Source organism: Aulonocara stuartgranti (genome assembly GCF_965226115.1).
Source record: "Aulonocara stuartgranti genome assembly, chromosome: 22".
NCBI classification, from domain to species: domain Eukaryota; kingdom Metazoa; phylum Chordata; class Actinopteri; order Cichliformes; family Cichlidae; genus Aulonocara; species Aulonocara stuartgranti.
In genome coordinates this window covers 3,604,059-3,616,808 of record NC_138957.1, presented here as the reverse complement: position 1 = coordinate 3,616,808, position 12,750 = coordinate 3,604,059, and the positions used below count along the sequence as shown (strand labels likewise).

The 12,750-nt window shown below is 46.8% G+C and overlaps 3 protein-coding genes across 4 annotated transcripts in view; 1 reads left to right on the top strand and 2 right to left on the bottom strand.

Moving 5' to 3' along the window:
- The window catches only part of phf14 (PHD finger protein 14), a 141,065-nt gene that overhangs the window by 16,184 nt on the left and 112,131 nt on the right, over nucleotides 1–12,750 (bottom strand). Inside the window, exon 18 of one of the 2 annotated variants that reach the window (XM_082521162.1) lies at nucleotides 12,027–12,270. The exons of the other annotated variant lie outside the window; for it this stretch is intronic. Within the exon in view, the coding sequence (XP_082377288.1) occupies nucleotides 12,043–12,270 (228 nt within the window). The 3' untranslated portion in view covers nucleotides 12,027–12,042. Of the gene's footprint in view, nucleotides 1–12,026; nucleotides 12,271–12,750 lie in introns of those variants that run through there. 2 annotated transcript variants of the gene reach the window in all.
- The window catches only part of LOC309698606 (uncharacterized protein), a 379,790-nt gene that overhangs the window by 293,610 nt on the left and 73,430 nt on the right, over nucleotides 1–12,750 (bottom strand). The gene's annotated exons all lie outside the window — the stretch shown is intronic.
- LOC309698620 (uncharacterized protein) lies at nucleotides 4,955–8,485 on the top strand. Its single transcript, XM_082521189.1, has 2 exons — nucleotides 4,955–6,254; nucleotides 6,285–8,485. The coding sequence occupies exon 2, from the start codon at nucleotides 7,798–7,800 to the stop codon at nucleotides 8,443–8,445; it is 648 nt and encodes a 215-aa protein (XP_082377315.1). The 5' UTR covers nucleotides 4,955–6,254; nucleotides 6,285–7,797; the 3' UTR covers nucleotides 8,446–8,485.

Sequence of the window (12,750 nt, the reverse complement as noted above, 5' to 3'; positions counted from 1 at the left end):
TTTACAATAATATGAGAGCTGCTGTGAATAAATCTGCCATAACAACAAAAATAAAAGACCAAATGTGATCAAACTAATCCTTTTTATCTATGTCCATTAACTTTTTGCACAAATTGTCCTGCTTTGACTTACCCTTTAAAATACTAGACATGATCATCAAGTGGACCCAAAAGACCTTTGCAATACTTTATGTGTTTAACATACAGTTGGTGTTCCTACTGGAGCAGTTACAGTTGCAGTTATAAAGCAATTGAAAGCACGTTAGTTAAAGAAAGTTAGTTCTGCATAAGAAAATCTCTGTTATTTCTTTTGTCATGTTAAGCTACTTCTTATAAATGTTAACAATATGTAACTTATTAATACATTTTTTTCATACCCCTGATAATATGTTTTTATCATGAAAGATGGACCCGACCACACAGTTCACATTTTCAACATTCGGTTGTTGTCTCTACCACTCTCAGTTGCAGCTTTTCAGCTACAACCTCCACACACAACAACACACCACAGGTCCTGGCACGTTTTGTACAGGGGAGGCGTGATGAGCTGATGGAATTCCGGTGTATCGGCCTCCCCTGAAGCCCCGCCACAATGTCAGCATCAATAGTCTTCTGTAGTAATTAAATACAACTTTATTAAGAAGAAAGGCCTGTCCTGCTTCATAGTAGTTGTTGTTAGTTTTGCTGTTGTTGTGCTATACTATTAGCAACCTTATGAGCCACCTGATGTGGATGATATTATAGTTATAGCTTATAAAAATTATAGAATTATAGAATCTATTTCTATTCTATTTGGTCTGTAATGGAAAATTTGTGTTTCACCTTATTGAAGCCCAGCTTACTATTGGTATGTAGTTTTCTTGAACAAAGAATGAGTGTGAATATTTGTAAACAAACTAATTGGAACTGTGTTCATCATCAGGTTGGTGCCTACGTGACTGTGAGGACTGAGCTCCCTACAGCTGAACAGACAAAGATTCCCACTTGTTGGCTACAAAGGAACTGTTATTATTTTACCTTTTTGTCTTTGCCAGTTCGTGCTGTATCAATCACTTTGCAAAGGTTTTAACTTTCTTTTAATAAATCTCAGAAAATCAGTTTGGTTTCATGTTGATTCAGGAAAACCTGGATTTAGACTCCATGAGTCTGAAAGAGTGCTTACCTGCAAACAAATTACTGAGGAGAAGAGTGCCTGGCAACTGAGAGCAGACATTGACCGCTGAAATCTCAATTGATAAAGAATCCAGAGTGGAGAGAATTTTTCAAGGACAAATAATTTGATTTAAGGAATTTGAAATTATTCTGTGTTTGGTAAGAGGGTCCACCATTCAGAGAAAAATTCTGTAAACACAGTTGGTTTGGGCTGATCGCCAGAGGGAAGATGCAAATCAACACTGTAAAGTAAAGTAAAGGTAAAGTGTGTGTGTTAGTCCCCATAGGGAAATAGTTCCTCTGCATTTAACCCATTCACCCAGTGAAGCAGTGGGCAGCCACCAATGCAGCGCACGGGGAGCAGTGTGTAGGGACGGTACCTTGCTCAGGGGTACCTCAGGGTAGCCGTTCAGTGGAGTCGATCCCCCAACCTTCCGATCATGGGGCCACCACTCTACCTACTGAGCTATCCCTGCCCCTTATCTGTTAACCTGGGCTGAGGACCATCGGCAGATGCAAATTATCACCGTTAGTTTGGGCTGATTGCCACAAGCAGACACACGCTAATGGCATTATGGGTTACATAAGGGACAACTTACTGGGCCTGAATTCACAAACAGCCATTGGTTGATTAGTTGTGATTGAGAATCTACAGATTGGATGTCTGAGATTGAACTTGAGTACCACCAGGAACAAATATGGGGAGCTCAAAGTCCAAAACAGAAAGCCGACTCAAGAGGTATACCATAAAATAGTCCAAATGTCCAATTTATGAAAAACAAACATGGTGAAATATTGTAGCAATAAAATGTGCGGATAAATTAACTTTAATTTCTAAAAAATGGGTATTTCAGTATAAGATTAAATAATGCAAAAAGGGGAAAAGGAAGATGAGGAGACATTAATTAAAAGAGAAATAGTATGTGTCATTTAATACAGATTGAAATGATTATTATCTTGTGGCAGGACTGCAAGAATCAGAGAGGGAACATGTTAACAGGCAGGGATGAAAAATTATATTAATTAAATGCCTCAGTGTGTCAGTAGCAGGCAAACCAAGACCTGGATCAACCTCGACCAACATCATCAGACCTACATCAAGGGCCAGGTTTGGCTAAATATTCCACAGCTTTACCGCCAGCCATCTTGAACTGTGAAAAACATGTTTCAACGACAAAAAAACCCTCTCCCTTAAGACACAATACTAGAGCAACGGCAGTGACATCAAGAGTCAAAGGAGCTTGCAAAGAAAATCGTCTGGACTTCTTTAAGTTGCTTGAACAGAGGGACTCCAGATAGCTGAAACAAACCTAACCACACCGCTGACAATGTACATGTCACAACCATAAAATACTGCAGGGCAGGGAGCAGCAGAGAAGTGGAGGGAGAAGAGAACATGAGGCTCTTTTTAGTGTGGTGACACATGAATAATTGGGTTAAGGATTGTCCTGAAAATAAGAAAACTGAGGCTAACTGACTCGGAGTGGAAGGTAAGAAAGAGAAGGGTCCTCAGCATCCTCAAGCGGTTATACAGGGCAAAATTATTGTTATAAAGAAATGAATGCCACAATTGGAAGACTAAAAGCACATAGAAGCCCTGGCATGGATGGTTTCACTGGTGAATGGTATAAGGCCTACAGGGAGGAATTAACTTCTAGACTAAAGGCAGCGTGTAACTGGGTCCTTAAATGAGGGGAGGTTACCTGCTCATGGAAAGAAGCGGCCATATCTGTTGTTCCAAAGGAGGAAAAAGATAAATTGAATTATAGACACTATCAACCAAGATCAGTATTAAACCTGGATTAATGTTAATAATCCATTAATTTATTAATCTTGACTAAGCTGGGTTTATCCATCAGAGCCAGACCCAAGACAGAATTAGAAGGACTCTCCACGTCATACATCATATAAAAAGAATAATATTGAGGCAATGCTGATAGGTTTAGATGCAGAAAAAGTATTTGACTCTGTAAGATTGTCATTTCTCTATAAAGTTTTAAAGTTTAGATTTCATCAAATAGTCATTAAGGCAATTCAATCAATCTGCAATAAACCAACAGCCAAAATGAAAATAAATGGCAGTCTATCGGAACCATTTACTCTTGAAAGATTATGCCGACAGGTCTGCCCCCCTGTTACCGATCTTATTTGCTCAGTTTGTTGAACCTCTTAGCCAGTACATAAAACAGGATAATCAAATTAGAGGAATCAATATACAGGGAGACTGCTTATTATGTCTTTGCGGCTTCAACGACAAAAATTGAACAAACTCTGCTTCAAATGGACCCAGTATGTCATAAGTTGCTGGTGTACTTGGATTTTTCCACACAACCATTTCTAGGGTTTACAGAGAATGGTCTAAAAACAAAGAAAATATCCAATGAACAGCAGGTCTTTGGGCAAAAATGTCTCATTGATGCCATAAGTCTAAGAAGAATAGCCACACTACTTTGAGCTCCCATCCATCCATCCATCCATCCATCCATTCGCTTCCGCTTGTCCTTTTCAGGGTCGCGGGGGGCGCTGGAGCCTATCCCAGCTGTCATAGGGCGAGAGGCGGGGTACACCCTGGACAGGTCGCCAGTCTGTCGCAGGGCCAACACGCAGGGACAGACAACCATTCACATTCATTCGCACATTCACACCTAGTGACAATTTGGATTATCCAATTAACCTATCCCCACAAGCTGCATGTCTTTGGACGGTGGGAGGAAGCCGGAGTACCCGGAGAGAACCCACGCAAACACGGGGAGAACATGCAAACTCCACACAGAAAGACCCCGGCCTGATGGTGGAATTGAACTCAGGACCTTCTTGCGGCAACAGTGCTAACCACTGTGCCACCGTGCTGCTGCTTTTGAGCTCATAAAGAATAATCACTCATTACAACTAAGGTATGCAAAAGTGCAATTGTGAACACACAACACATCAAATCGTGAACCAGATGGGCTACAGCAGCAGAACACCACATCAGGTGACACTCTTGTTAGCTAAGAACATGAGATTGAAAGCAAAAATTTGAACAGACCGTCCAACATTTGCCAACAGAGAATTGGAAAAATAGTGCCTGGTCAGATGAGTCTCAGTTTCTGTCATTTGGACAACAGGGTCAAAGATCCTGATTTTCTTGGCAAACTTTGGGCCTCCTACTATGAACTGTGCATTGTTTAAACATAACAGCCGGTCTTAGCATATATTTTCTGATAGCTGCTTCCTGCAATATAATTTTTGGTTAGATAACATAATCCCTAGTTCTTTAATAAGACTGGGGTGTTTCACTATGGGAATCTACTTGACACGACCAAATATAGAAGCTCCAATCTCACCACATCTGTCTGTGACACACCTGTTGAGCCATGGTTAGGGGTCCAGCCCCTCATACTAACATGGTCAGCCAGCTCCTCCATACTCATTCTAAGCACTTTTTTTTCCTGTGCTAATCGCAAAAAGTTGATTCTGTTCATTTGGACGTAGCAATTTCAGAGGGAGAACTGTTTGTAGAGCAGATGCTGTCCTTCTTCTCTTCTGGATCACTGGTGCCTTCCCAGCTTTGACAAATGTTCAGCTGGGATAACCACATTTACTCAGGGCATTCTTAATATGATGTTCTTCTGCTTTCCTGGCCGCTGTGTCTGTGGAGATTGTGTTCGGTCTGTGTTGTAGTATGCTGATGACACCCAGTTTGTGCTCCAGTGGATGATGAGAACTGTCAGTTTTGGCTGGCGGTCATAGGTTCTGTGCAATAATATGACGCGAGACTGGAGTAAAAGACATCCATGGATTGGCACTTTATTAAAGACGGAGCATGATAACAGCACAAACACTAACCACAACTAAACAAAATGGCTTCCTTTTATACTCTACCTTTTCAGGTGAGCATCCGGAATAGCCCAAGTATGGGGGTTAACTAATCAACATGAAACATAACCCTCCACACAAACAAACATACAATAACATTAAAGCACATCACAAACATATACATATTTCCAACATATACTATAAACAAACCAATAACATAAGCTTCACTCATTTCTATCTAAATTAAAACCCTCTTTAAACATACTCCCTAACCCGGCACACTGGTCTGCTCCAAGAGCTCTTAAACAGGTGATTGAGCCGCTTTCACTCTTTTGCTCCACATCCTGCAAGAAGCAACCAGGACAGGTGAGTACCTTTACAAGTTCTCATTTCACATATGTTTAGGTTATTGATAAATGATTAACTGCAAGCAGCTCTAACTTTGGCTCTTCTCCGACACAGGCAGGATGGCCAGTCCCACTGTCTCTTTTCTGTTACAAGCTGTCAATTTAAACGTATGTCAAATAACCTAATAAAAGACTCCATAAGAACTAATGTGTTTTCTTTATTACCCTATTTTAAATTCCCAATCCAACAATTTATTATTAACAATACCAACCAGGTAATGGAACCCCTGGTCTCCATTACAAGAATCAAACCTTAGATACTGATCCAAATGTGTTGGTTTACTGTGGACTGATGGAAATGTCACAGTCTAAGAAGACTAGCCTGTCAAGTTTAAATGCTCCCTGGTGTATCCTATGTGTTGGTTCACCGAGTTAATGTGGTCAGTGAATTGTGGTACATCCTGAGATTTGATTTTTATCCAGGTGTCATCCACATACCTGAACCAATGACTTGGTGATGTAGAGTTGGATAACAAAGCCAACTTTTCCACTTCTTCTATGTACGAGTGGGAAACAGTGGATGAAACTGGGGAACCCATGGCACACCAGTTCTGCATGTACTACTGACCCTTGTATACAAAATAAGTGGAATGAAGACACGGTTCCAAGAGCAACAACCAATGATTAATGACCATTGGTCAGTAACAAGAGGATTTCCTTGCATGGATGATTGAGCATGCATCAATGCATCTAATATCTACTGTCTCAGGTTGACCTGAGACACTAAATTCAAGCACTGCCTGAGCCAGGGATGACTGTGGAACATCCAGCCTATAAAACGCATAGCCCAACTTGCTGCTGTACTGACACACCTCTGAACAAAATCCATGACGTGGCCATACCCATAGTAGAAAGAGCTCAGAGTCCCACCGAGGCCAGAGAGCTCTTACAGCTTTAGGCCAGAGATATGTCCTCAAATACACTTTAGTGAGTCCAGAGGTCAACTGCAAACAAGATGGGGTGAATGGATAAAGTATGTAACTCACTAACTTGCTTGACAGGGGTTAGAGCCAACAGTAGAGTGGTTTCAAGTAGGAGAAACTTTAACTCCAGGATCAAGGGGTGGTGGGAGAGGATGTCTAAAGCGACCAACAGATCCTATAATGTAGGGTTGTCAAACTTAGAAAACACAGCACCTCAACTGCAAAGCACTTAAAAAGGATGTTTTTCAAAATACCACTCTTCTAAAACATGCGGACACAGCTCTTGCACTCTAAATGATGGCAATAACCTTCTGAGGCAGGACTGCAGTATTCAAATTACACCTTTTGATGGGAAATTTTGTTAAACCATTGCTCAACTTATGTCTGCATGAGAGCAGTTAATTAAGGTGTACCTGCAAGGGGACTTGTGAAACAGGACAAAACGTTGAGAAACAAACAAACTGAAGACAGGACAGTTGGGGTCGAGGTTATAAAGATAAGAACACTGGTTCTCAGCATATATGCATGGGCAGTGGAAAGTTCAGCACATTTAAGTACTTGTAAAACTCTGTGCAATCACATTATAAATGAGGGCAAGACACTGTATGCTTTAGTCGTACTTTGTCCACTGCGTTGTACACTGGTGTGGACTCTGTACGTCTCCTTACTGCAAGTAAAACCTGTTGAAAATGTGTTTGTGAGACTCTGTGGCCATTGCTCAAGTGTTTTGATAAAAAATATTTTGACAACTTTCATGCACAAGTCCAGAGAGCCAACCAGCATGGGTGAGGATAATATATCTGCCTCCGTGCATGAGATAGAATGTCCCTGCTGATGAGTGCACACTGTTCATTCGCTTGGAACTGAATTATATTTGACACACAGCCACCCTCTCTACCTGTAAGATTAAGTCTAACACTTTCCTTTTTGATGATGCATAAGGTTAGGGCTGAATCATGTGACCCTGATTCCTCCCACTGTTGCACTGCATTAGGCTTAGGCTGCTGAGGACTTCCCATGATGCACTCACTATACACCACTCTGCATTTAGTCAGTAGCTCTTATAATCTCTGGCTCTCTTCTATAATGTGTCTTTCATCCTGTCTTCCTCTCTTCACCTTCAACCAGTCGCAGCAGATGACTAACTTTGAAGATGGTTCTGCTGCAGGTTTGTTCCTGTTAAAAGCTATTTTTCCTTCCCACTGTCGCCAAGTGCATGCTCTTGGAGGGGTAGTTTGATTGCTGGAGTTATCTTTGTATTATTGTGGGGTCATTATCTTGTAACTTAAAGACTGTTAAATAAATAAATAAAACTGAATGCTGTGATTGTAGCCATTCTGTGAAAGGTAATTGTGGCATGGGCGTGGGTGTGACAGCGGAGCGGGAGTGTCTTTGTCCGAGTGAAAACAAAAACCACAGTGAAATCACATTCGGAAATAAAGTAGTGCTGTCATTACGTCCGTGTCCTGTCTATGTGTACCGAGTCCAACGTCACACTGGTGTCGAAACCCTGGCGCGATGTCCGATCCCCAGTCCGCTCCACCTGCTCCCCCGGCGGCTCAGCCGCCTGCCCAGCCGCCCGCCCAACTGCTGCAGATCGCGGGCCAAAAGATGATGGACATGGTGGCAATGGCGGCTCGACAGGCTGCGACACAGGACCAGCAGTTGGCGTTGCTTCGCCAGCAATTTGAGCAGCAGACCGCGGCTCTGGAGCAGCTGCTGGGGAATGCAGCCGCGCCGGCGCCCCCCCCCCCCCTGCTGTCAGTGACATTGCACCGGATGAGGGAAGGGGAGGACCTGCTGGTGTTTACTGAGGCTTTCCAGGCCACGGCGTTGGCCTGTCGCTGGCCGGAGGAGGAATGGGCCACCCAGCTGCTGCCGCTTCTGTCGGGCAAGGCTCAGACGGCGGTGCTGAGCTTGCCCCCCAGATCGCGGGGGGTGTTTGAGGATGTATGCCAGGCGGTACTGGACCGTTTGGGTGTCTCCCCGGAGGATTATCGCTGTCAATTCAGAGCCAGCAGAATGATGGGAGGGGCTCGGCAGCTGGAGGACGCGGCAGCGAGGTGGCTGCGATCAGGCTGGGGAGGCTCGGCTGCTCAATCTGGTCGTCCTCGAGCAATTCGTGGGGGGCTCATTGGGTCCGCTGCCACCGCCCGGCAGATCTGACGGCGGTGGTTACGCTGGCAGAGGACCATCTTGCGGCCAACCCGGGACCCAGCCGAGAGGAGCCGCAGCGAAGCGACCGTGTTCTGCTGCCTAGGCTGCCGGTGGCGGTGACACAAAGGAGGGACGGCGGCCCTGTTGGAACGGAGCAGGCAGCGGGGTGGAGCCCCAGGAACCTGTTCCGGCCGCTGCTTCCAGCCGGAGCCACGGGGAGCCGCAAAGACGCCGGGGCCGGAATGCTGGAAGTGTGGTCGGCTGGGGCACCTGCGCCGGGAGTGTCCGCTCATAGAGGTGAGGTAGGTGTTCCGTGTTGCCGGTGCTCCAGTGCCCTCCCCGGTCCAGGAGGGATGTACCGCGTGCTGGTAAGGTGTCAAGGGGGCATTCGCCATGCTTTGATGGACACGGGATGCACGCAGACCCTGGTCCACCAAAGTTTGGTTCGCCCCGGGGCGTTGTTGGAGGCTGACTGGGTGGAGGTTAAATGTGTGCACGGGGACATTCACCGATATCCTGTGGTGTCGCTGGTGTTGAAATTTAAGGGCAAAAAACATAGAGTGAAGGCAGTGGTTAGTCCGCGCCTGTCACATCCCCTGATTTTCTGCACAGATTGGCCGGGGTTCCATACTTTATTGGGGCAGTATGCAGGAATGCGATTGCGGCTGGTAGACACGTGTAATGTCTGTGCGGCGTTCAGTGGTAATGCGGGGTCGCCCGACACTGACTCGGGGGGGGGGGCCTCCGGTAATGTGCCCCACGGGAGATTTCCCACTCGAGCAGTCTCGGACTGACACCCTACGCTAAGCCTATGACCAAGTGATGGAAATTGATGGTCAATGGGTGCACCCTGTGGCCACGCGGACTTAACCGCACTTCCAATTGAAAAACAATAGGCTGTAGCGAGTGAGCCGCTACACTCGCACTAACAAAATTCGTACCGAGTTGCTGGTACCGCAAAGCCGCCGGGAAATGATTGTCCACGGCTGGACACATGGGATGCGAAAAAACTCTGGAGCAGATAATGGCCCGATTCTATTGGCATCTGGGCTGCATGCGCCGCCGGTGCTCGTCATGTCCGGAGTGTCAGCTAGTTAGCCCTCATGGAGGTCCTGTTTCACCGCATCGGTATGGACCTCATCGGGCCATTTCACCGGAGTGCACGCAGCTATCGCTTCGTATTAGTCCTGGTGGATTATGCGACAGGATACCCGCAAGCAGTGCCACTGCGCACCATTTCCGCGAGAAGTCAGGCACTGTTTCAGGTTGTCTCCCGGGTTGGTATTCCGAAAGACATACTGACCGACCAGGGCACATCGTTCATTCATGTCTTGCACACTGAGGGAACTGTACGGGTTATTGGGCATTAAGGCTGTTCGGACCAGCGTCTACCACCCTCAAACCGACGGGTTGGTGGAGTGGCTGAATAAAACTCTAAAGTCCATGATCCGTAAGTTCATTCACGAGGATGAACGCAAATGGGATCGCTGGTTAGACCCTCTGTTGTTCGCAGTGTGGGAGGTGCCCCAGGCCTCCACGGGATTTTCTCCCTTTGAACTGTTGTACAGCAGAAAGCTGTGGGGGGTGCTCAACCTGATTAAGGAAAACTGGGAGGAGGGTCCGAGCCCTGCGAAAAGTGAAGTTCAGTACGTGCTAGACCTGAGAGCAAAGCTGCACACACTGGGGAGACTCTCACGGGAGAATTTGCTCCAGGCCCAGCAGCGACAGCAACGCCTGTACAACAGAGGGGTGACAACTCGGGCAATTTTCACCGCGAGATGAAGTGCTTGTGTTATTTCCTTCTTCCAGCTCTAAATTACTCGTGGTCCTTGGACCTTTGTGGTCACACGGCAAGTGGGGGACATTGATTATGAAGTAGTATAGTCGGACAGGGGCGGAGCCATGCAGATTTACCACCTCAACCTCCTCAAAGCCTGGAGGGAGGCGGAGACCACTTCTCTGGTGAGCCTGGTAAGGGAGAGAGACGAGTTGGGGCCGGAGGTGCCGAAATCTAACAACCCTGACTCCCTCCATTGTAGTGACCATCTCACACAGGCCCAGAGGGCAGATATTGCTGCATTGCAACAGCTTTTTGCCGAAATGTTCTCCCCCCCTACCTGGCCTCATAGAGCACCATTTTGAAACGTAGCCTGGTGTGATGGAGAGTTCACGACCCTACAGGCTGCTGGAACATAAAAGACAAACTGTTCTCCGGGAATTGGAGGAAATGCTGAGGTTGGGCGTAATAGAAGAGTCACACAGTGCTTGGTGTAGCCCCATTGTTCTTGTGGTGAAGAAGGATGAGTCTATACGGTTCTGTGTCGATTATCGCAGAGTGAATGAGATGTCACATTTTGATGCTTATCCCATGCCCTGGGTCGACGAGCTCCTGGTTGCCTGGTTGGGCACCGCTCGCTGGATTTAACCAAGGTCTACTGGCAGATTCCCTTGTCTGCAGAGTCCAAGGAAAAGACGGCCTTCTCCACTTCGTACGTTACGCTTCCGTTTGGCTTGTTCGGGGCTCCTGCCACCTTTCAGCGCCTCATGGACCGGGTGCTGCGGCCCCCCACTGCCTATGCTGCCGCCTATCTGGATGATGTCATAATCTGCAGTGACACGTGGGCGGAGCATGTGCGGCGTGTGGCTGCGGTGCTGGAGTCTCTGAGGCAGGTGGGGCTCACGGCCAACCCGAAGAAGTGTACGGTTGGACGGAGGGAGGTACAGTATTTGGGGTACTACTTGGGGGGCGGGCAAGTGTGGCCTCAAGTGGAGAAGACCGGGGCGATTGCATCCGCCCCAAGACGAAAAAGTAGAGTAGACAATTTCTGGGGCTGGACGGCTACTACCGGCAGTTCGTACCAGGGTTCGCGGACCTGACCAGCCCTTTAACTGATCTCACTCGCAAGGGTGCCTGAATCTGGTCCAGTGGACAAAGAGGTGCCAGGCGGCGTTTGTGCAGGTGAAATGGGCTCTCTGTGGAGAGCCGCTGCTGTTCACGCCTAACTTCTCCCTCCCTTTTTGTATGCAGACTGACCCCTCGAACAGGGGGCTGGGGGCCGTTTTGTCCCAACAGGTAGGGGGAGTTGACCAGCCGGAAGCTAACGGATCGCAAGTCACGGTACAGTACCTTGAAGAAGGAGTGCCTGGCGATCCGGTCGACTCCCTTCGCTACTACCTCCTGGGACGCCCATTCACCGTTTCCTCAGACCATGCCCCGCTGCAGTGGCTCCACCGCATGAAGGATGCCAACGCCCAGATCACTCGGTGGTATCTGGCTCTGCAGCCCTTTAAGTTCAAGGTGATCCGTAGGCCGCATGTGTGGCGTGGGTGTGGTCTCTGGCCAGCTGCAGAGGAGGGGTGACGCAGTAAGCTCCCGGGGCAGCGCAGTGGGGGGGTGAACAGATGTGCTGGGATGTGAGTGTGATTATGTCTCTTTATATGTTCACAGTGACAGTCGGAGAGGGAGAGAGCGGACGTGACAGCAGAGGGGGAGTATCTGTGTCCCAGTGAAAACAAAAACCACAGTGAAATCACATTCGGAAATAAAGTAGTGCTGTCATTACATCCGTGTCCTGTCTATGTGTACCAGGTCCAACGTCACAGTAATCATGGCCATTGATCAGTGGTCATAACAAGTTGCATATTAATGAACATGAAACTGACCTTGTTAGTTAGTGGTGCTACTTTCGTTCTTTGCAAATATACTGTTTGTAAGGTTGGGGAAACCTGCAGCAGCGGAGACTGAAGAAGCCACTTGGATGAGTGATGAAACATTTCTCCCAATGAAAACAGAACGTCCAGATGAATGGAATCAACTTTCTGGGATTTCCTGACCTGGATGATTGAGCATGCATTGAGACATCAACATAATAAACACTTACTTTGTTTAAATGTGCCATATAAGTAAACTCATTTGACTTTTGTAGAGAATTAGCTTTCTTTCTTCTGTGCCTATATAATGCTTGATCCCTGCAGGTTGTAGAAGTGCAGGTATGCGGGATCCCCTTAATTGAGGCAGTGACCAGTTTCCTGCCTCTGGGCAGTTAAGTTTTTATTTAACCTACTTTAACCTACTGCATATATCCTGTTGAGCTGTGTTTGACCTGGGTAGGTTTGCTACCCAGCAACGGGGTAATAAAGGGGTGCCTATATAAGCAAGGCCTGGATCCTTTGTTTGGTGAATTCCTCAGGACAACACCATGAGTGACTTTTACTGACTGAATTCCTCCAACACTTTCCTCCCAAGATAGACAACTGAATGATTTTGAAACCACTGAGGAATCATAACAGTCTTTGGCTTAAGTCAAAGTCAAA

Bases quoted from the DNA above. Each gene is read 5' to 3' on its own strand.
- LOC309698620 (XM_082521189.1), top strand. From the start codon at position 7,798: ATGTCCGATCCCCAGTCCGCTCCACCTGCTCCCCCGGCGGCTCAGCCG.